Source organism: Heptranchias perlo, chromosome 2, assembly GCF_035084215.1.
Source record: "Heptranchias perlo isolate sHepPer1 chromosome 2, sHepPer1.hap1, whole genome shotgun sequence".
NCBI lineage: Eukaryota > Metazoa > Chordata > Chondrichthyes > Hexanchiformes > Hexanchidae > Heptranchias > Heptranchias perlo.
This window is the reverse complement of record NC_090326.1, coordinates 103,978,395-103,997,946: the sequence shown is the minus strand read 5'-3', so window position 1 is coordinate 103,997,946 and position 19,552 is coordinate 103,978,395. Positions and strand designations below refer to the sequence as shown.

At 42.3% G+C, this 19,552-nt stretch overlaps 1 protein-coding gene across 10 annotated transcripts in view; it reads left to right on the top strand.

Annotated features, from left to right (window-relative positions):
- The window catches only part of cobl (cordon-bleu WH2 repeat protein), a 346,962-nt gene that overhangs the window by 181,504 nt on the left and 145,906 nt on the right, over nucleotides 1–19,552 (top strand). For 7 of the 10 annotated variants that reach the window (XM_068005366.1, XM_068005380.1, XM_068005406.1 and 4 more), the window contains 2 exons: nucleotides 41–135; nucleotides 3,849–3,923. In XM_068005366.1, coding sequence (XP_067861467.1) covers nucleotides 41–135; nucleotides 3,849–3,923 — 170 coding nt within the window. The remainder of the gene's footprint in view (nucleotides 1–40; nucleotides 136–3,848; nucleotides 3,924–19,552) is intronic. The other 3 variants (XM_068005412.1, XM_068005400.1, XM_068005392.1) reach the window with 1 other exon arrangement.

The following is a 19,552-nucleotide window of genomic DNA, read 5'->3' as shown; positions in this document are numbered from 1 at the left end:
ATTGGTGAGCTGAAAATTTAATTGAAGTTTATTTCTACAGAGTTAAGTCAAAGTGCTTTAACTATCACTGGCACGAATGAAAAGGAAGAAAAAGGGCTATTGGGCTTCTTCAAAATTGGCAAAAAGAAAACAAAGGTAAGCATGACGATTTTAAACTCTGCCATTCTGTGTGTCAGTGAAATATTCTTCAGCTGTTTGTCCTATCTTGAATGTGGTTATTCTATAGTACATTGTCGATTTTGTTCTAAAGTTAATACTATACAGTGGATTCCCGCTGTTGTACTTTTCTGTTTGCCAGACAAAATGATGCCGGTAAGTATGAAATAACCATAACATGATGACGATTCCCACCGAGAATCATTCAAGTTGGACTGTCTTGTCAGTAAGGTCAATGATAAGTTAGTCGGCGTTGCAATAATTGTTACTGTAATTTGGTGATTATTTTATCTATTTAGAAGGAGCACCAAAGGCAATATTGACTGTCCCTGTGGCCAAATCATTTTCAATACTTCAGGATCATACCAGAGGGCAAGAGTAACCCCAAATTTATTTTCTTCATAAATCGCTTCCTTTATCTTTCCTCCCCTATCCAATCAACTTCATCTGTGACAGCTTATGGACTTCTTCTGTAAAGTTATCCCCTCTCTGATCCACCCCACAACAGTTGCATTTCTAACCCATCTCTGTCCAGGCCTCATCAACTTCAGTTTCCTAAGACCCATCACCTTCCCTTGACTTCCTCCCAGCGCAGCTCCAGACCACTCAATTACTTCTCCTTAGGGTAATGCTTAGCAACCATTCCCTTTTTTTGGGCATTGTTTCCCTCCCTTTTAAAACTGCTGTCTAGGCTCCACAGAGAAACTGGACCTTTCTATATGTACACCAATGACAACCAACTTTACCTCTTCCCCCACTACGCTCGACTCTGACTATCACTGTGCTGCCTAGGCTTAACGGAGAAACTGGAGCTTTCTTCAGCTCAAGACTGAAATTATCCTGTTTGACTCTCTCCAGGAACGTTGCACCATGGTCACTGGTCCCAGCCCTCTTCTCAATTGCTTACTCGGACTAAACCTGACAATCTTGGAGTCCTGTTTGATCCTGAGCTGAGCTGAGCTTTAAACCCTGCATCTAGTCCATCACCACAACCACTAACTTCGACCTCTGTAATACTGACTTCCACTGCTACCAAAATACTCATGACGTCTTCATCCCTTCAAGACTGGATTCCTCCAATACTGTCCATGTCAGCTGCCTAAGTACCACCCTGGCTTAGATCACACTCATCCAGAAGTCTGCCACATATATCCTATCCCAAGGACTTACACTTTCACAACAACAGCAACTTTAACATAAAAACTATCCAAGGCACTTCAGAGGTGCAATCAGACAAGAATGGGCACCGAGCCAAAGAAGGAGATAATAGGAGGGGTGATCAAAAGGTGGGTTTTAGGGGAGTATTAAAGGAGGAGAGGGAGTTGGAAAGGCTAAGAGGTTTAAGGAGGGATTTGAAGAGCTTAGAGCCTAGGTGGCTGAAGGCACGACCACCAATGGTGTGGCGATGGGAGAGGGGTTGCATAGAGGACCAGAGAGTTCTTTGGCCGGGGTGGGGGGGGATTGTAGGGCTGGAGGGTTGGGGGGGGTGTTGAGGCCATAAAGAGACTTAAACTTGAGGATGAGAATGTTAAATTTGAGGCTTTGGGGGACCAGGAGCAATCTATGTCAGCAAGGACAGGAGTGATGAGTGAGGACAGGATAAGGGTAGAAGAATTTTAGATGAGCTGAGGTTTATGAATGGTGGAGGATGGGAAGCTGGCCAGGAGAACTTTGGAATAGTAAAGTCTGGAGGTGACAAAGGCATGGATGAAAGTTTCAACAGCAGATGGGCTGAGGCAGGGGCAGAGGAGAAGGAAGTATTCAGTTTTTGTGATGAAGAGGATATGGGGTTTGAAGTTTGATCTGGGCTGGACCAGGTTGTGAACAGTTTGGTTCAACCTAACTGAGGAGGGGAATGGAATCCATGATGAGGGCACGGAGTTTGTGGCAGAGGCCGAATACAATCGCTTCAGTCTTCCCAATGTTTAACTGGAGAAAATTGCGACTCATGTAAGACTGGATGTTGGACAAGCAGTCATGACATAGAGGTAGTGGAGGGGTTAGGAGAGGTAGTGGAGAGGTAGAGTTGGGTCTCGTCAGCATACATGTTGAAGTTGATTCCATGTCTTCTGATGATGTCACCAAGGATAGATCCTTGTAATACTGTAGAGGTAATGGTGTGGGTCAGGATGAGAAGCTATTGTTGGAGATGCTTAGGATATGATTGGATTGGTAAGAGTGAAACCAAGTGAGGGTAGTCGCACTGAGATGGACAACGGAATTCCCTCCCTAATGGAGGAGGATGGTGTGGTAGATGGTGTCAAAAGCTGTAGAAAGCTTGAGGAGGTCTTGGTCACAGTTACAGAGGATGTCACTTGTGACTTTAATTAGGACTATTTTAGCATTGTAGCAGGTGCGGGAACCTGATTGGAGAGATTCAAACATGGAGTTATAGAAAAGATGGGCATGCATTTGAGCGGTGACAAAATGCTCAAGGACTTTGGAAAGGAAAGGAAGATTGGAAATGGGGCGGTAGTTTGCGAGGTCAGGGGGATATCAAAGTTGGGTTTCTTGAGGAGGGGTTGATGATGGTGGTTTTGAAAAGGAGGGGCATAGTATCTGAGGAAAGGTAACTATTTACAAAGTCAGGTAATATCACGGCCAGGAAGGGAATTTGGGTGGTCAGCAGTTTAGTGGGAATGGGATCAGGGAAGCAGGAGGTAGGTCTCATGGACAAGATGAGCTTGGACAGGGCATGAGGGGAGAAGGGCGATTAAGTAGAGAAAGATGCGGGGCCAGGGCTAGGGCAGGGGGAAGCCTGGGGGGGAGGTTTGGCTTGGTGGGCAAAGGGACACGCAATAGAGGCAGCTGAATAGATGGTCTCGATCTTGGTGACAAAGTTCGTGAGCTCCTTTCATTTGTTGGAGGTGAGGGTGGAGAGGGCAGGGAGCGACTGGTGTAAGGAGATGGTTGGCGGTGGAGAAAAGAAGCCAAGAGTTATCTTTGCTCCCCAGGATGATTTGGAGTTTTGACAGAGGAGAGTGAGGCCCATTAGTGCTTGATGATGTGCTCCAGTGAGATCTGGTGATGGATGGCTAAACCAGATATGCTCAAGTCTGCTATATAAATGCAATGAGTTATTTATAAGAAAATCATAATCTCAACATAAATTCCTTTCATATTTTTTGAAACATACCTGTTTTCTTACCAAGAAGGAGACATTCCATTGCAAGCAGCTGAGCATGGAGGTGCGATTTCAAAATGGCCTGAAAGCCATTCTAGGACCACCCAAATTTCCAAGCTTGTTGTGCAGTTTCTTGAGGTTAGGTAATGCAGAGTGACTCTCGAGCCAGTTTTGAAGAAGTTTCCCTCCACCACACATACTTTCTGCTGTTTTAAATGGAACTGCTTTGTGACTCGTGGAAACATTACCTGGAATTGGAATCCCTGGAAAGGCCTCACCAAGCCAGAGACCCCACTCAAGAGTATTCTTGTTCACAGAAAATTGACTTGTTTTTTAAAAATAAAGGATATTGAAAATGAAACTATTATTTTCTTCTATAAAAAGGGGGATGCTCCTCATCGACTTTCCTTCTGTAACAATCATCAGTTAAATAGGCCAATAGGCAGAGTCCACTGTCCATATTTGTGTTGTTTTCCAGTGCGCTACCAAGTAACAGGTGTGATTTTTTTTGTTTGTTTTTGGTCTTGTGCTCCTCATCTGGTTCTGGCAATGTTTACTTTTGTTTCAGAAAGGTGAACAGATGATGTTGGAGAATGATGATTATGGTGGTCAATGTCTAACCACAACTGAATGCCAGTCTGTTGTAAGTACTAACACATGCTTCTACAGAGTGCCCACTAGCAATTCGCAATAACCCCACTAACCAACATTCATTCCAAAGTAGAATAAACTTCTTTATGCTGAAAACTTAAATCATAATGAAATTCCAGCCCTCTGAAAGCATTCATCCAGATTCATTGGGGCTCTGTTGTTTATACTGGTGAGCAGCTCCATTAAGTACCTGTTAGCTTGTTCTCTTTTAATGTAATGTATTGCTTACGCCTAGGATGTATTGCTTATGCCTAGGCCGTGCACACACACATATTTTTTAGGGTGAGACTATTAGAAGTTTTTTTGAAATAACAGAACTAGTTCTCTCCATAGCAAGGCTGTTCCAGTACATGTGTGACACTGGCATCCACCTGACGGTGTGGAAGCTTGCCCAGGTATGTGCTATCCACAAAAAACAGGATAAATCTAACCCAACCAATTACTGTTGATGCAAGAGTTGAGTGCCAGAGGAGAGAAGAGCAGCTGCTGTCAACATCAAGGCAGCATTCGATTGAGTATGGCACCAAGGAGCCCTACAAAACTGAAGTCAAGGGAAATCCTTCAGTGGCTGGAGTCATACCTGATGCAAAGGAAGATAGTTGTGGTCATCAGAGGCTATAATCACTATAGGAGTTGGTCAGGGTAGTTGTACAAGGAAAGGGGTGATGCATGTGCGGGATGTTGTAGTGTTCTGGATAAGCTTAAGTTTTAAGGCTAGAGGTCAGAAGGTTGGTGAGAAGAGCATTGGAGAATTCGATCCTCAAGGTGATGAAGGCATTCAATGGTTGAGAAGGCGAAATAGGGACATAGACAATTTGCAAGATTTGGAAGATGGTGGTCTTTGTTCCTGAACTGCTGAGGCAATGGAAATTTGTCAAGGAAGGCAACTGGTTAAGAATTACTACAATGTAGAGTCTAATATTGGCCAGCTTTGCTTGACTTGTCTTTGTGGGAGTAAAGGAGAGAATTTGCAGACCCTTCCCTTGAGATTAAATGGATTAGGCAGAGTGCAAGTGTGTGTGGATTGTACCTGGTCCTTGGAAGGGGTGGGCTTGAGGGTTCAAACGTTGTTTTCTCATTTCATGTTTTCTTAACCTAATTGTTTTGTCCCCATTTTTTATCTGTTTTCTTCCCCATGTTGGATCCCCAAAGCTGCACCCTGACTTGCTCAATAGGCGGCTAATGCCCTGCTCCTGATTGCATTCTTCATCATCCCTCATGCATATAAGAAAACTAATGTCACTTCATTAATTCACACACTGTGATATATGACATCATATCTATACTAGATGCACAAATCCATATCAGATACACAGATATGACAAACAGCTTCATGATAGGTGAAATTGTTTTCTTCTAGCATCAGTTAAAATGATCTACACTATATTGTTCTGAATTATACTTTTGTGGTTACATTCTGAATTTAATAATGTAAATTCAGTCCTGGATTACAAAAGTATTTAAATGACTAGATGTGAAACTGCATGCATGTATATATGGCATACATCCAGAATACTTTGCAATGTATCCATATGTAACTAAGGACTACTAAGAATTTCGAAGCAAATCTATGCGACCTGAAGCTCTGATTAATTTGTTCCAAGAGTAATTCACAGAAATCACTTCTTGTTCGACCATATTTCCTGTGGTTTATGTTAAAACTTTTTGTGTGTTGCTTTAAATTTACAACTCTTTCTTTTCCAAAAATGGATGCTTCAAGAGGTGCTGTACCCTCTCAGTTTTTTCATTGACATAATGTATAAATCAGAACTTCTCGGTAGAATTTCCTCCTAAACTGCTTAACATATAACAGCGTAGTTGGAGGAACAGAAGGTCTAGTTTAATGGAGTGTTTTCATGGAGAACTTCTCCTATACTTAAGTGGGATTGTTATTATATATGCAAGAGTACATTTTCTTCCAGTGCCTACATTTGTTCAGTATTAAATTTCCATTCATACAGATCTTTGGTACATAAATAACATTTTAAATGTTTGTTTCTGTTCTCGAGCCTTTGCACTATTTACATTTTTGTTCTGATAGGGTTTGAATTAAGTGCCAGTGATCTCCTAATATGCAGTATCCAAAGATGTTTTGACCAGGAGTTCCAGAACTGTAAGATCTGAACATCCATTGGATTTATGAAGCTTGGGTGCATGATTTAGGTTAATATTTATTCACAATGGGCTTTCAATGGGTTGCTAAACAGTGTAAAAGATTCACCTATTCACCAAGCCACAAGAACCCTCAAAAGTGGTTTATTTCATCAGTGTTCATGACATTATATTTAACTAAATTACACATCTCAATTAAAAATGTTTTGAAGTGTATTTGTCATATAATCCTAATTATTATTTTTAAAAAAAATTATTGCCCAGTTCGAAGTTTTTTGAAGGGATGTTGGGGATAATTTTAACCTCCAAGAACAGGTGGGTTGGGGGTGGGTGGGCAGTGAATCTCATTGATTTTTGTGACGTGGCTGCAACCCGGCTCCAACACTTCCATTTCTGGGTTTAACGTTGGCGCGTTTGAATGCATCCGCGCAGCCGAAATCCGGAAGTCGAGCCCCCAATTACACCTGCAGGCAAGTACTTAGCGTGACAATTAAGATCATTGAGGTGCTTCAGGTAGGTATTTTTTAATTGATTCTTAAACAGAAACAAATTTAACTTCTCCTGCACGGGTTTCCCATGGCTTCTGAATCTCGCCACTGAAAAGGAGGCGGGAAGGGCCGGATAATGAGGTAAGTGCCTTTATTGTACTGCTTGTGAGCCAAGAGGAGCGGGAGTGTTTCCACCAGGCGCACAAGCTTACCTGCCTCGATCGGACCCCTACGATCGGCCGCCCCCACAATGTCCAACCCGACCTCCGACTCTTCTGCTAACTCAATCACCTCCTGGCCCGCGATCTTCTCCACGGCCCCACAGGCGCTGTGTATCTGAAATGCAGATAACATGTGGCCTTATTGAGCCTTGTGCACAGTTGGTACGCAGACGCTGGATGCACTATATGCTAACTGGCTGCATCGGGTGTGCTGAGCACTTCAGACAGATCAACGGCCTCAAGCCTCTGTGCCCAATAATAAGGGGTCTGCTTTTGCATTATCAGCCCTACAAGTCTGCCCAATGCATAAGACTTAAAAACCAGGAGCCAAGCACACACTATTACATACCATTAATGCACAAAGGTAAAACAAGGAGTAGAAATTCAGGCATGTTATAAGAACATTTGTAATTTTGTGCTTACAAATGAAATGATAATAGAATTTTGCCCAAAAAGCTTTGCGGCCTATGTTCAAACATAAACATGTTCCCACAGGCTACAATAATGGTGCATATTTGCTTCTCTGCAATAATTTTAAAAGAGATGTGGACACGTGAATGGATGAGGATAGCTCCGAGTTAGAAATGAACCATTCTTTCGTTATTAACCAATGCCTACATTTTTTATCCCGTGCTTAGGTGTTAAAGGAAGTGAAGCAAAGATAACCATGCCTTGTTTAGGACTGATCTGCTTAGAAACACAGAAAATTCCTTGGCTTGGGTTTTGAAGGAAGTTTAACTATTTACTCACGGCAGACCAGTAAGTCATGCTGAGGATAAGCAAGATGCCAAAGCTTGAACAAATAGAACACAGTGGCAGACCCACGGAAGATGCTGGGATGCGGCCATATCTCAATTGAAAACTTGATGTCTTCCAAACCCCCCCCCCCCCACCCCCCGGATGTCCTCCATGGCCCATGATATCTCCCTCCCTCCCTCCTCTCTGATCTCCGGCCTTCCCACCCGATAGCCAGCCAGCCTGTCAATCTGGCTGACTGTCGCGCAGGAAACCCGGAAGCAAAAATAATTGCGATCTCAGATTCCGACGCACTCACTTCATTCTGAGTTTGGCACGCGTAAATCTACCCACCCGCTCTCTTCCCGGCTCCAGGTAAAAATCATGTCTGTTGTGTTGGATAATGGGAAACGTCTTCTTGGACACGAAGGCCCCGATTTTCAAATAAAATTGTGGGTGCGTTGGGAGCAGGGGGAGGCTGTGAAAATCGGGAAAATCCCGAGCGGGTGAGGAAGCTGGCGTCAACCCGCTGACTTCTGGGTTTCCCACAGATGCGATTAAAGCCAGCGGGATGATCGTTAAAGAACCAAATGTACCTCATTGAGGTACTTAAGGTACTTTATTTCTGACATAGTAGATAGTTAAACCAATTTTAAACTTAACTGGGCGGCTTTCCCGTGGCTTTCGATTCACACCTGGTGAAATCCAGGTGTGAAGGGCCAGATCAGGCAAAAATAAACAAAATAAATTAAATAAAAAACCATTGCACAAAGTTAAAAAAACAAAATAAACCTACCTTTCCACCAATGTCACCTGCACCCCCTGCTCCGATGTCCGATGCCCCCCTCCGATGTCCCCCTCTCCCCCTGATGTCTCCCTCTCCGATGTTCCTCTCAGCCCCCGATAGCTCCCTCTCCAATCTCCCTCTCTTCTCCCCTGATCTTCCCCTCTCCCCACCCCACCCCAATCTTCAGCGCCCTCTACTCTGTTCCAGCGCCGGATGACATCTCTCTCTTTCCCTCCCCCCCCCCCCCCACCCCCCTCCCCCCTCCCACCTTCAGCGTTGCAATTCCTGTTGGCAGCCAGCCTGTCAGTCAGGGGCTGCCGGGCGCGAAACCCGGAAAGAACTTTAATCACCATCAATTACGTCGCGATCGCGTCAGAAAAATTACGTTTTTTTTATTCGGGTTTGCCATGCGCACCTTCACCCGCCCCCCGCTGCCAACCTGCCACCATTTCAAAATTGATCCCTAAGTGTATGTATTAAGTACCTGTGAACTCTTATAGACTCTTACAGGTGACTTTCGTGGCATCAGTCTGAGCTGGATTTGAACGTGGATCCGTGAGGCAAAACATTAGTTTTTAATCCAATGCAACACCTAAGCCCCTTGGATTGTAATTTTATTTCTAGTATCACAAGATATCACTTTTTTTCCTTCTAATTTTTTTACCCTCCCCTCCTCTCATGAAACTGTTGACTCCTTGCTCAAGTATGGTTCCATGGGCAAACTTGCTGGTGTTTATATGCAGGCTAGTTGACTGCATGGACCATCACAGCCAAGCTTGATCCCATCCGTAACTGATGTCCATACATGCATGCTTCCAACAGGGGTAGCTGGATAACAATCAGGAGCGGGATTCCAAACCAATTTTCCCTAACCCAAGAAAAGTGAGATTATTTGTGGTGCCCCTACCATTGCCTGGTCCGAGATGAGGTTACTCAGCAGAGACAGTGGATCAAACCCATGACATTTCTGGTTTGCGTGGCTCAGTTGTTTACTGAATAAACTCAGATATATCAGAGCCTCAATATGCCACTTTAATCCTGAACTGTCACATCTCTTAGAAACTTTGACATGTGGTATATATGAAACGAGGATCTTGTCAGCTGAATCAGCTAACATAATTTTTGTCTGGGACTCCATGGCCTTGATATTAACCCCCCTCCCCACGACGGGCGGGATAGGGTCGGTGGGTGGGAGGGGGGAGATTAAAAGAATTAAATATGAATACGGGGAATGTGTTCCCAACACGCCGAGCACGCGCCAGGCGGTGGCGGATATCACGGTGTCTGAATGTCCCTCCGTGGAGAGGCGGGTCATTTAATTAACATATTTAAATCGGGCTCCCGCAGTGCAATTGGGAGCCCGATTTAAAATTGACTGTTGCTGCACGGGTTTCCCAGGGGTCGGGAAACCCAGGAGTGAAAGGGAGGCGGGAGCTGCCGGCTCCACACGGTAAGTGCCTTTGCCAGCACTCCTTGTGGGCCAGGAGGAGCAGGAATGCTCTCCTCAGCCCCTCAAGGAAGCCTTCGGCCTCCCCACTGCCAATCACGGCCTCTCTCTTCCCCGCCCGGATTGCCGACCTCTTCCACCCCCCTGACCCCTGCGACCCCACTGATCGCGGCCTTTCCCTTCCCCCTCACGATCGCTGACCTCCCCCCGCCGGATTGCTGGGGACCGTCCCCAAGGGAAACGGAACAAAAAAATGTGAATAAGGTCCTGCCGTTAAGTTCGGCCTTGCTGAATTCTTTGGCTGTTTTCAGCCTACTCCCTGCCTCCACGGAAATATCGGGGTTCATGTCTAAATTTGTGTGCCTAATTTTTTAGTTTTAATACTTAATTAGTGAATAGTCTAGCAGATGTCATCAGATAAGGATGTAAATTGGAAAGAAATGCTTGAATTAATGCAACACCTTATTGATGGAGCAAAACATGATCACCAGTATCAGCATAATACAGATAAAACTAGTCTTAATCAGCCATATAATTTGGTATTGGAAACAGGGAAATTGAAAAGGAAAAGTTTGCATTGTACATAAAAATTTGTGAAATGGCACCCATTGTAGGTGGCTGTAAAAAAAACCCCCACTAATATTGCTAGTGAAAGTGACATGAATACTAACAAAGCAAGGGGTTGACAGGAGACTAACCTTTTGAAGCCTTGAGCAAGGAGTGCATTTAGGCTTTAATGCAGATTATTTTTTTTCAATGTATCATGATACAAATTTGCTGCTTATTGAAGTTCTTGTAATATCAATAAAAATCTGAACTTAAAAGTGTGGTGCTAGTACCATTTTTAAGGTTACAGTTGTGTTGGGGGCTATAATGCCTTACTGCTAAGGCTTGTTGTGTTCTTTGGTAACCAACACTAATTCATTAAATGGAACAGCTTTCCTGTAAGTGAAAAGACACGCTTTGCATTGAAAAATAACTGTCTTCTTTTAATTTTGCATTGTGTACATGGCATGTAAAACTGGCATAAATAAAAATTGCCCTAATTTTTATACATAGAAACATAGAAAATAGGAGCAGGAGTAGGCCATTTGGCCCTTCAAGCCTGCTCCGTCATTCAATAATATCATGGCTGATCCTCTGTCTCAATACCATATTCCCGCTCTCTCCCCATACCCCTTGATGCCTTTTGTGTCTAGAAATCTATCCAGCTCCTTCTTAAATATGTTCAGTGACTTGGCCACCACAGCCTTCTGGTAGAGAATTCCACAGGTTCACCACCCTCTGAGTGAAGAAATTTCTCCTCATCTCAGTCCTAAATGTCCTACCCCGTATCCTGAGACTGTGACCCCTCATCCTGGACCCCTTAGCCAGGGGAAACATCCTCCTTGCATCCAGTCTGTCTAGCCCTGTCAGAATTTTATATATTTCAATGAGATCCCCTCTCATTCTTCTAAACTCGAGTGAATACAGGCCGAGTCGACCCAATCTCTCCTCATACGACAGTCCTGCCATCCCAGGGATCAGTCTGGTGAACTTTTGCTGCATTCCCTTTATGGCAAGTATATCCTTTCTTAGGCAAGGAGACCAAAACTGCACACAATACTCTAGGTGTGGTCTCACCAAGGCCTTGTATAACTGCAGTAAGACATCCTTGCTCCGAATCTCAAATCCTCTTGCAATGAAGGCCAACATAGCATTTGCCTTCCTAACTGCTTGCTGCACCTGCATGTTTGCTTTCAGTGACTGGTGTACAAGGACACCCGGGTCCCTTTGTATATCAACATTCCTCAATCTATCACCTTTTAATAATACTCTGCCTTTCTGTTTTTCCTTCCAAAGTGGATAACTTCACATTGATCCACATTATACTGCATCTGCCATGTATTTGCCCACTCACTCAACTCGTCTAAATTGCCTTGAAGCCTCTTTGCATCCTCCTCACAACTCACAATCCCACCTAGTTTTGTGTCGTCAGCAAATTTGGAAATATTACATTTGGTTCCCTCATCCAAATCTTTGATATATATTGTGAATAGCAGGGGCCCAAGCACTGATCCCTGCTGTACCCCACTAGTCACTGCCTGCCGACCCGAAAAAGACCCATTTATTCCTGCTCTCTGTTACCTGTCTGTTAACCAATTTTCAGTCCATGCCAGTATATTACCCCCAATCCCATGTGCTTTAATTTTGCACACTAACCTCTTATGTGGGACTTTATCAAAGGCCTTCTGAAAATCCAAATAAACCATATCCTCTGGTTCTCCCTTATCTATCCTACCAGTTACATCCTCAAAAACTCCAGTAGGTTTATCAAACATGATTTCTCTTTCATAAATCCATGTTGACTTTGTCTAATCCAGTTGATATTTTCTAAGTGTCCTGTTATCACATCCTTTATAATAGACTCTAGCATTTTCCCTACTCCTGATGTTAGCCTAACCGGTCTGTAGTTCCCTGTCTTCTCTCCCTCCTTTTTTAAATAGTAGGGTTACCTTTGCCACCCTCCAATCTGCAGGAACTGTTCCATAGTCTATAGAATTTTGGAAGATGACAACTAATGCATCCACTATTTCCATGGCTACCTCTTTAATACTCTGGGATGCAGATTATCAGGTCCTGGGGATTTATTGGCTTTCAGTCCCATTAATTTCTCCAGCACTATTTTTTTACTAATACTAATTTCCTTTAATTCCTCCTTCTCACGAGTCTCTTGGTTCCCTAGCATTTCTGGGAAGTTATTTGTGTCCTTTTCCATGAAGATAGAACCAAAGTATTTGTTTAATTGCTCTGCCATTTTCATGTTCCCCATTATAAATTCTCCTGTTTCTGACTGTAAGGGACCTACATTTGTCTTCATTAATCTTTTTCTTTTTACATACCTGTAGAAGCTTTTACAGTTCACTTTTATATTCCTTGAAAGTTTACTCTCATACTCTGTTTTTCCCCTCTTGGTCCTTTTTTGCTTAACTGCTCCCAATCCTCAGGATTGCTACTTTTTCTGGCAACTTTACATGACTCCTCTTTGGATCTAATACTATCTTTAATTTCTTTTGTTAGCCATGGTTGGGCCGCATTTCCTTTTGTATTTTTGTGCCAGAAAGGAATGTATAATTGTTGCAATTCATGCATTCTTTCCTTAAATGTTAGCCATTGCCTATCCACCGTCATGCCTTTTCATGAAGCTTCCCAATCTATGATAGCCAACTCACTCCTCCTACCTTCATGTTATGGTCACTCTTCCCTAAAAGGACCCCACACAACAAGATTATTAATTAACCCCTTCTCATTGCACAATACCCAATCTAGGATAGCCTGTCCCCTGGTTGGCTCCTCAACATACTGGTCTAAAAAATACACTTCAGAGGAGAATATGCTTTCATCTATGATTGAATTTGAGGATAGTTTAATTTAAAAACTAAAGTGTGCATATAACAGTAACTGAAAGACACAACTTAGAAGTTTTCTCCTCTTCTAACAATATAAATTTATTTTACTTACAAACAAATAGCCAATACCATTCCTTAAATATTTTTAAAATTTACTTTGTAATATACAATAAGAGAATAATATGTAGGAGTGTGTTATGAGATGGTGCAACAAGAGTTCCTGATCTTATCGTAAATCAGGAGCTGAACCCAAAGATGTGTTGCTGTCTTGAAAGGCACTTCTTAGTATTAATTTATTTTTAAAGATTTCCTTGAATAGGTTTTAATGTGGAGAATTGTGAAGCTGTTAAATTTGTCCTGTAACTCACATGGAAGTAATTGGTGGCCATATGGCTCAAATAGATTGAAAATATTTTAAAATATTTATTCTTTGTTTTTCAATCTATGAAATACAGTGCATTCTAAGCAACATAACCCTGTAAACAGCAACGAACTGTGCTGGAGTTTGCTTGTTTCTCATAGGTCACTTTGACCAAACGCCACAAGGAGTATAGAAATAAATCATGATACTGCTTTTATTCTTCTGCTTACTGTTTAAAAAAACAAACAACTATTGTGAATGCAAACGCTAAATTTAAAATGCACTGTGACATTTTAACGAGATTACATTTTAACGAATCAAATAGTGCTGAAAACTTGTTTATTGAAACAAGCAGATTTTGGCTTGTTCCCACCTGATGCCTGCGTATCCGGCTGGATCAGTGTTATTGTCCACTAGCAGTGGAAAGTCTCTGCGTTTGTGCTCCATTTGCTATTTCCTTCTCCCTCACTGTTTGTCTCTTTCTCCTCTCTCACTCTCGCAATTGTGCTCTGCCTCGCGCTCTCCCTATCTCATTTGCTATCTCTCGCGCTCTCCCTATCTCATTTGCTATCTCTCGTGCTCTCCCTATCTCGGCTATCTTGCACTTGCTCGCTAACTCATCCTATCTCTTGCGTCGTTCACTATCTCTCACTCGCATGCTATCTTTCTTGCTATCACTCTCGCTTTCTTGCTATCTCACTCACTACCTTTCGTGCTCGCTATTTCACTCTGTTTTCGGAACTGAATTTTCTACTGACATTTACTATTTGTCTTTGGTGTATTCTCCACCTTGCTTTAAGAACATAAGAACATAAGAAATAGGAGCAGGAGTAGGCCATCCGGCCCCTTGAGCCTGCTCCGCCATTCAACAAGATCATGGCTGATCTTCTGCTCAACACCATTTTCCTGCACCATCCCCATATCCCTTGATGCCTTTAATATCTAGAAATCTATTGATCTCTGTTTTGAATGTAATCAATGACTGAACCTCCACAGCCCTCTGGGGTAGAGAATTCCAAAGATTCACCACCCTCTGAGTGAAGAAATTTTTCCTCATCTCAGTCCTAAATGGCCTACCCCTTATCCTGAAACTGTGACCCCTGGTCGTAGACTCTCCAGCCAGGGGAAACATCTTCCTTGCATCTACCCGATCGAGCCCTGTAAGAATTTTGTACGTTTCCAATTCGATCACCTCACATTCTTCTAAACTCTAGAGAATACAGGCTTAGTCTACTCCATCTCTCCTCATACGACAGTCCCACCATCCCAGGAATCAGTCTCGTGATCCTTTGTTGCACTCCCTCTATGGTAATTATATCATTTCTTAGGTAAGGAGACCAAAATTGTACACAATACTCCGGATGCGGTCTCACCAAGGCCCTATATAATTGCAGTAAGACATCTTTACTCCTGTACTCAAATCCTCTTGTAATAAAGGCCAACATACCATTCGCTTTCCCAATTGCTGGCTGCACCTGCATGTTAGCTTTCAGTGACTCATGTACAAGGACATCCAGGTCCCTTTGAACATCAACATTTCCCTCTCTCTCACCATTTAAAAAATACTCTGCATTTCTGTTTTTCTTACCAAAGTGGATAACTTCACATTTTTCCACATTATATTCCATCTGCCATGTTCTTGCCCACTCACTTAGCCTGTCTATAATCCCCTTGAAGCCTCTTTGCATCCTCCTCACAACTCACATTCCCACCTAGTTTTGTGTCATCAGCAAATTTGGAAATATTACATTTGGTCCCCTCATTCCAAATCATTGATATAGATTGTGAATAGCTGGAGTCCAAGCACCGATCCCTGCGGTACCCCACTAGTCACAGTCTGCCAACCTGAAAAAGACCCGTTTATTCCTACTTTCTGTTTTCTGTCTGTTAACCAATTCTCAATCCATGCCAGTTCCATGTGCTCTAACTTTGTTCACCAACTTCCTGTGTGGAACCTTATCGAAAGCCTTCTGAAAATCCAAATACAACACATCCACTGGTTCCCCCTTATCTATTCTGCTAGTTACATCCTCAAAGAACTCCAGTAGGTTTGTCAAACATGATTTCCCTTTTATAAATCCATGTTGATTCTGCCAAATCCTATTATTATTTTCTAAGTGTCCTGTTATCACATTACTAGATACTAGCATCTGCTATGCCCAGATTTGTCTTTTTTGTTGTTTCAATATATCTCTTCTCTTCCTTCAGAAGAAAATCCTAGTGTAATTCTATGGCAAAAAAAAACTCTTGTTGAACTTGAATGATGTGAGCACCAAGTATTTACCACACAATCTTCACAAGGGAAACTTTTCAGGCACAACAGAAATTACAGTTGAACAAAATACAAGGAAATAGTTCTGGATGTTTGGAAATGGTTCAAAAATTCTATATCCAATTACATTGTGTAATGTTTAAGGTTACAAAGAGGAGAAACTGCATACAGATTGTATCTATTCTAATTATTAAGTTGGTTGACACTTTGGACCAATTCCTCAGTGCAATTTACTAATGATGACATGAGATTCAAAATAAGTAAAAGTTAACAGAGGGAAGCTAACGGAATAAAGAGAGTGGCGCCATCCAATTCAGAGTAATGCTGACAAAGATGCTAGCTTATGGTTTCAGGACTCTGAGAAGTACTCAATAAGAAACAAAACAAATATAACCAGATCTACATAGCATTACAAAAATTTCAAGCCTTAAGAACATTTGCTGATATAACAAAATGTGGGAGTTTGATACGAACAATTAAAAGTGCAGACAGTTAAAGGAATTTGTACATTTAGCATGTGCCATAACATTTACTCAGGATAAAAAGTTGTTTGCAGAATTTCCCCTATTTCCATTTAATCTATTTAAACTTGGTCAGAAGTAATCTGCTTTGCTTGTCTTATGAAGCTAACTCAGTTTAAAAACATCTTTTCTGGTTATGTTGTGTTGCATTGCGAAACTGCGCAACTCTGTTTTCATTGCAAAATATTTGACAAATTATTAAGTCGGATATGACAAACCTTGTAAAAGATTAATTAGTTGTGGTTAAAACCTCAAAAAGGAAATTGCTTAATGCAACAGTACATTGTGTGATTGTTGGTATTAAGCTGTGGAAGAAAGGAAAAGCCCCTAAGTCTCCTATAACAAGTGATATAGTGGATTGACCACAATGTATAGCAAACAGGAAACCAAGGCACTTTTGAAAATGGTCCCAGTTTTCAATTTGTTATCTGGAAGTGCCACCTTACTTTTAAATATTGAGAGAAATTTGGTCACTTCCACTTAACCCCAAAAATGCACGTAACCAAATTACTGTTCTCTGGTGTAATGAACATTTAAAAAAAATATATATATATATAATTATTATTTCTTTTGTTCCTCCACTTGCATCTCCCCCTTTGGGGAAAGGTTATGCTAAAGGAATTGATTTGTTGGATGTGAACAAAATTTAAGATTGGAGGATTAAAATTTGAGTATTCTCAAAAGTTTTGTCATTGAAGCACTCCAATTAGCCGTATAAGATAGGTTCATAGTAAAATAAAACTACATATAGATATGTTAGATTCTCTTTTCCACCTGCATTCTTGATCAACATCTATTTTCTCGCCATTTAACCATTTCAAAGAAGACAATGATGAGATGCCTATCCACAGCTGAACTGCTTTGAGATGTCAAGGTTGATGCTGATGTAAGGCAGTAGCTAAATCTAGAGTGGAAAATATGTGACATTTAAATATGTACATTGTGAGTATTACAAATTCAGTGGTCACTCCTGTAAGCAGTCTGAGCATTTTACGCCAAGGGGTTTGCCCATACTGCCCAATATCTAACTATACAATAGCGTAAACTAAATAACTTCCAATGATTCTCCTCCATTCTGATTTCCTGAGTCAGGCGAAAGCCGGCCCTAGCAGCTTCTGTTTAAAAAATCTGACCGTCAGAGAGTGTTTTTGTCACTACTTTTCTCTCCCTTGTTCACAACCATAGGGGAGGACTTATACTAGACACCTCCTGCTGAGCAACCAGGACCTAGGACCTTCCTACACAATGGGTGTGAGGTGTTTATCAATTATCAAGAAAGACTGATAGATTCGGAAATAACTTTAGGGGCTAATCAACTTAATATATAAGAAGCAAGGGTGAAAACCAAATCATCAACTTCAAGTAAGACGGAAAAAGATAAATTTACTAAACTGAGCAGTAGAAGAAACTAATTTAACATTTATGGGGATTCAATTAGCACGATAGATAAATAAATAATTGCTATATAACCATTAAATAAATAATATAGAATAAAAAATGGCAGCAAAGGCAGTGTGCAAGGACTGCACAATATGAGAGTCTGTGGACAGTGAGGCTGTCCTAGATAATCGCACCTGTAAGAAATGTCTCTGCCTTGAGTCGTTGAGCTGGAGTGCGAGTTAAGAGACACTCCGACATACAAGGGAGGGGGGGGAATATCTGGATAGTTTACTCCAGAACACAGTTACACCGTGCAGAGAGATGCAGGTACATGAAGAGGCGTGTATGACTGACAGTCAGCAAGGTAAAGAGAACCTAGTAACGGCAGGGAAAGAGGAATCACAGAATCTGGTCCTGTCCAACAGGTACGATATAGTTGCTACCTGTGAGAATAGGAGAAAGGTTGTGGGAAGAACAGCCAGAATGCTGACCAAGGCATCGAGGAGCAGGTGGCATTTCAAGGAGGGAACAGCAGAATAGTAAGATTGTAGTTATGGGGATTTGATAATTACAGGGATAAATAACATCCTCTGCAGTCACGATCGAAGGGTGTGTTGCTTACTTGGTACCGGGCTATAGGATCTTCAGAAAGGATAGGGATAGGTGTAGCAATATTGCTAAAAGACAATATTACAGCAGTTAAAAAAAGGATATCAGTAAGGGTGAGCAGACAGTGGAATCAATGAGTAGAATTAAGAAACAGCAAAGGATGCAAGTCCCTGGTGGGAGTTTTCTACAGACTACCTGAGAGCAACGATGCAGTAGCAGGATGCAGAACTTCGGCGATCAGTGAAACGTAGCAAAGGCAGCGTGGTAATTCATAGTATACTACAGCACAGAAGGAGATCGTTCGGCTCATCGTGCCTGTGCCGGCTCTTTGAAAGAGCTATCCAATTAGTGCCACTCCCCTGCTCTTTCCCCATAGCAGATTTTTTCCCTTCCAGTATTTCTCCAATTCCGTTTTGAAATTTATTCTTGAATCTGCTTCCACCACCCATTCAGGCATTGCATTCCAGATCATTACTACTCGCTGCATAAAAAAATATTTCCTCATGTCGCCTCTGGCTCTTTTGCCAATCACCTTAAATCAGTGTCCTCTGGTTACCGACCCTTCTGCCACTGAAAACAGTTTCTCCTTAATTACCCTATCGAAACCCTGCATGATTTTGAACACCTCTATCAAATCTCCCTTAACCTCTGCTCAAAGGAGAACAACTTCAGCTTCTTCAGTCTCTCCACATTACTGAAGTCCCTCATTCCTGGCAACATTCCAGTGAAACATTTTTTTTATTCGTTCATGGGATGTGGGCGTCGCTGACAAGGCCGGCATTTATTGCCCATCCCTAATTGCCCTTGAGAAGGTGGTGGTGAGCCGCCTTTTTGAACCACTGCAGTCTGTGTGGTGAAGGTTCTCCCACAATGCTGTTTGGTTGGGAGTTCAAGAATTTTGACCCAGTGACGATATATTTCCAAATCGGGATGGTGTGTGACTTGGAGGGGAACGTGCAGGTGGTGTTGTTCCCATGTGCCTGCTGCCCTTGTCCTTCTAGGTGGTAGAGGTCGCGGGTTTGGGAGGTACTGTTGAAGAAGCCTTGGCGAGTTGTTGCAGTGCATCCTGTGGATGGTACACGCTGCAGCCATGGTGAGCCGGTGGTGAAGGGAGTGAATGTTTAGGGTGGTGGATGGGTTGCCAATCAAGCGGGTTTCTTTGTCCTGGATGGTGTCAAGCTTCTTGAGTGTTCTTGGAGCTGCGCTCATCCAGGCAAGTGGAGAGCATTCCATCACACTCCTGACTTGTACTTGTAGACGGTGGAAAGGCATTGGGGAGTCAGGAGGTGAGTCACTCAC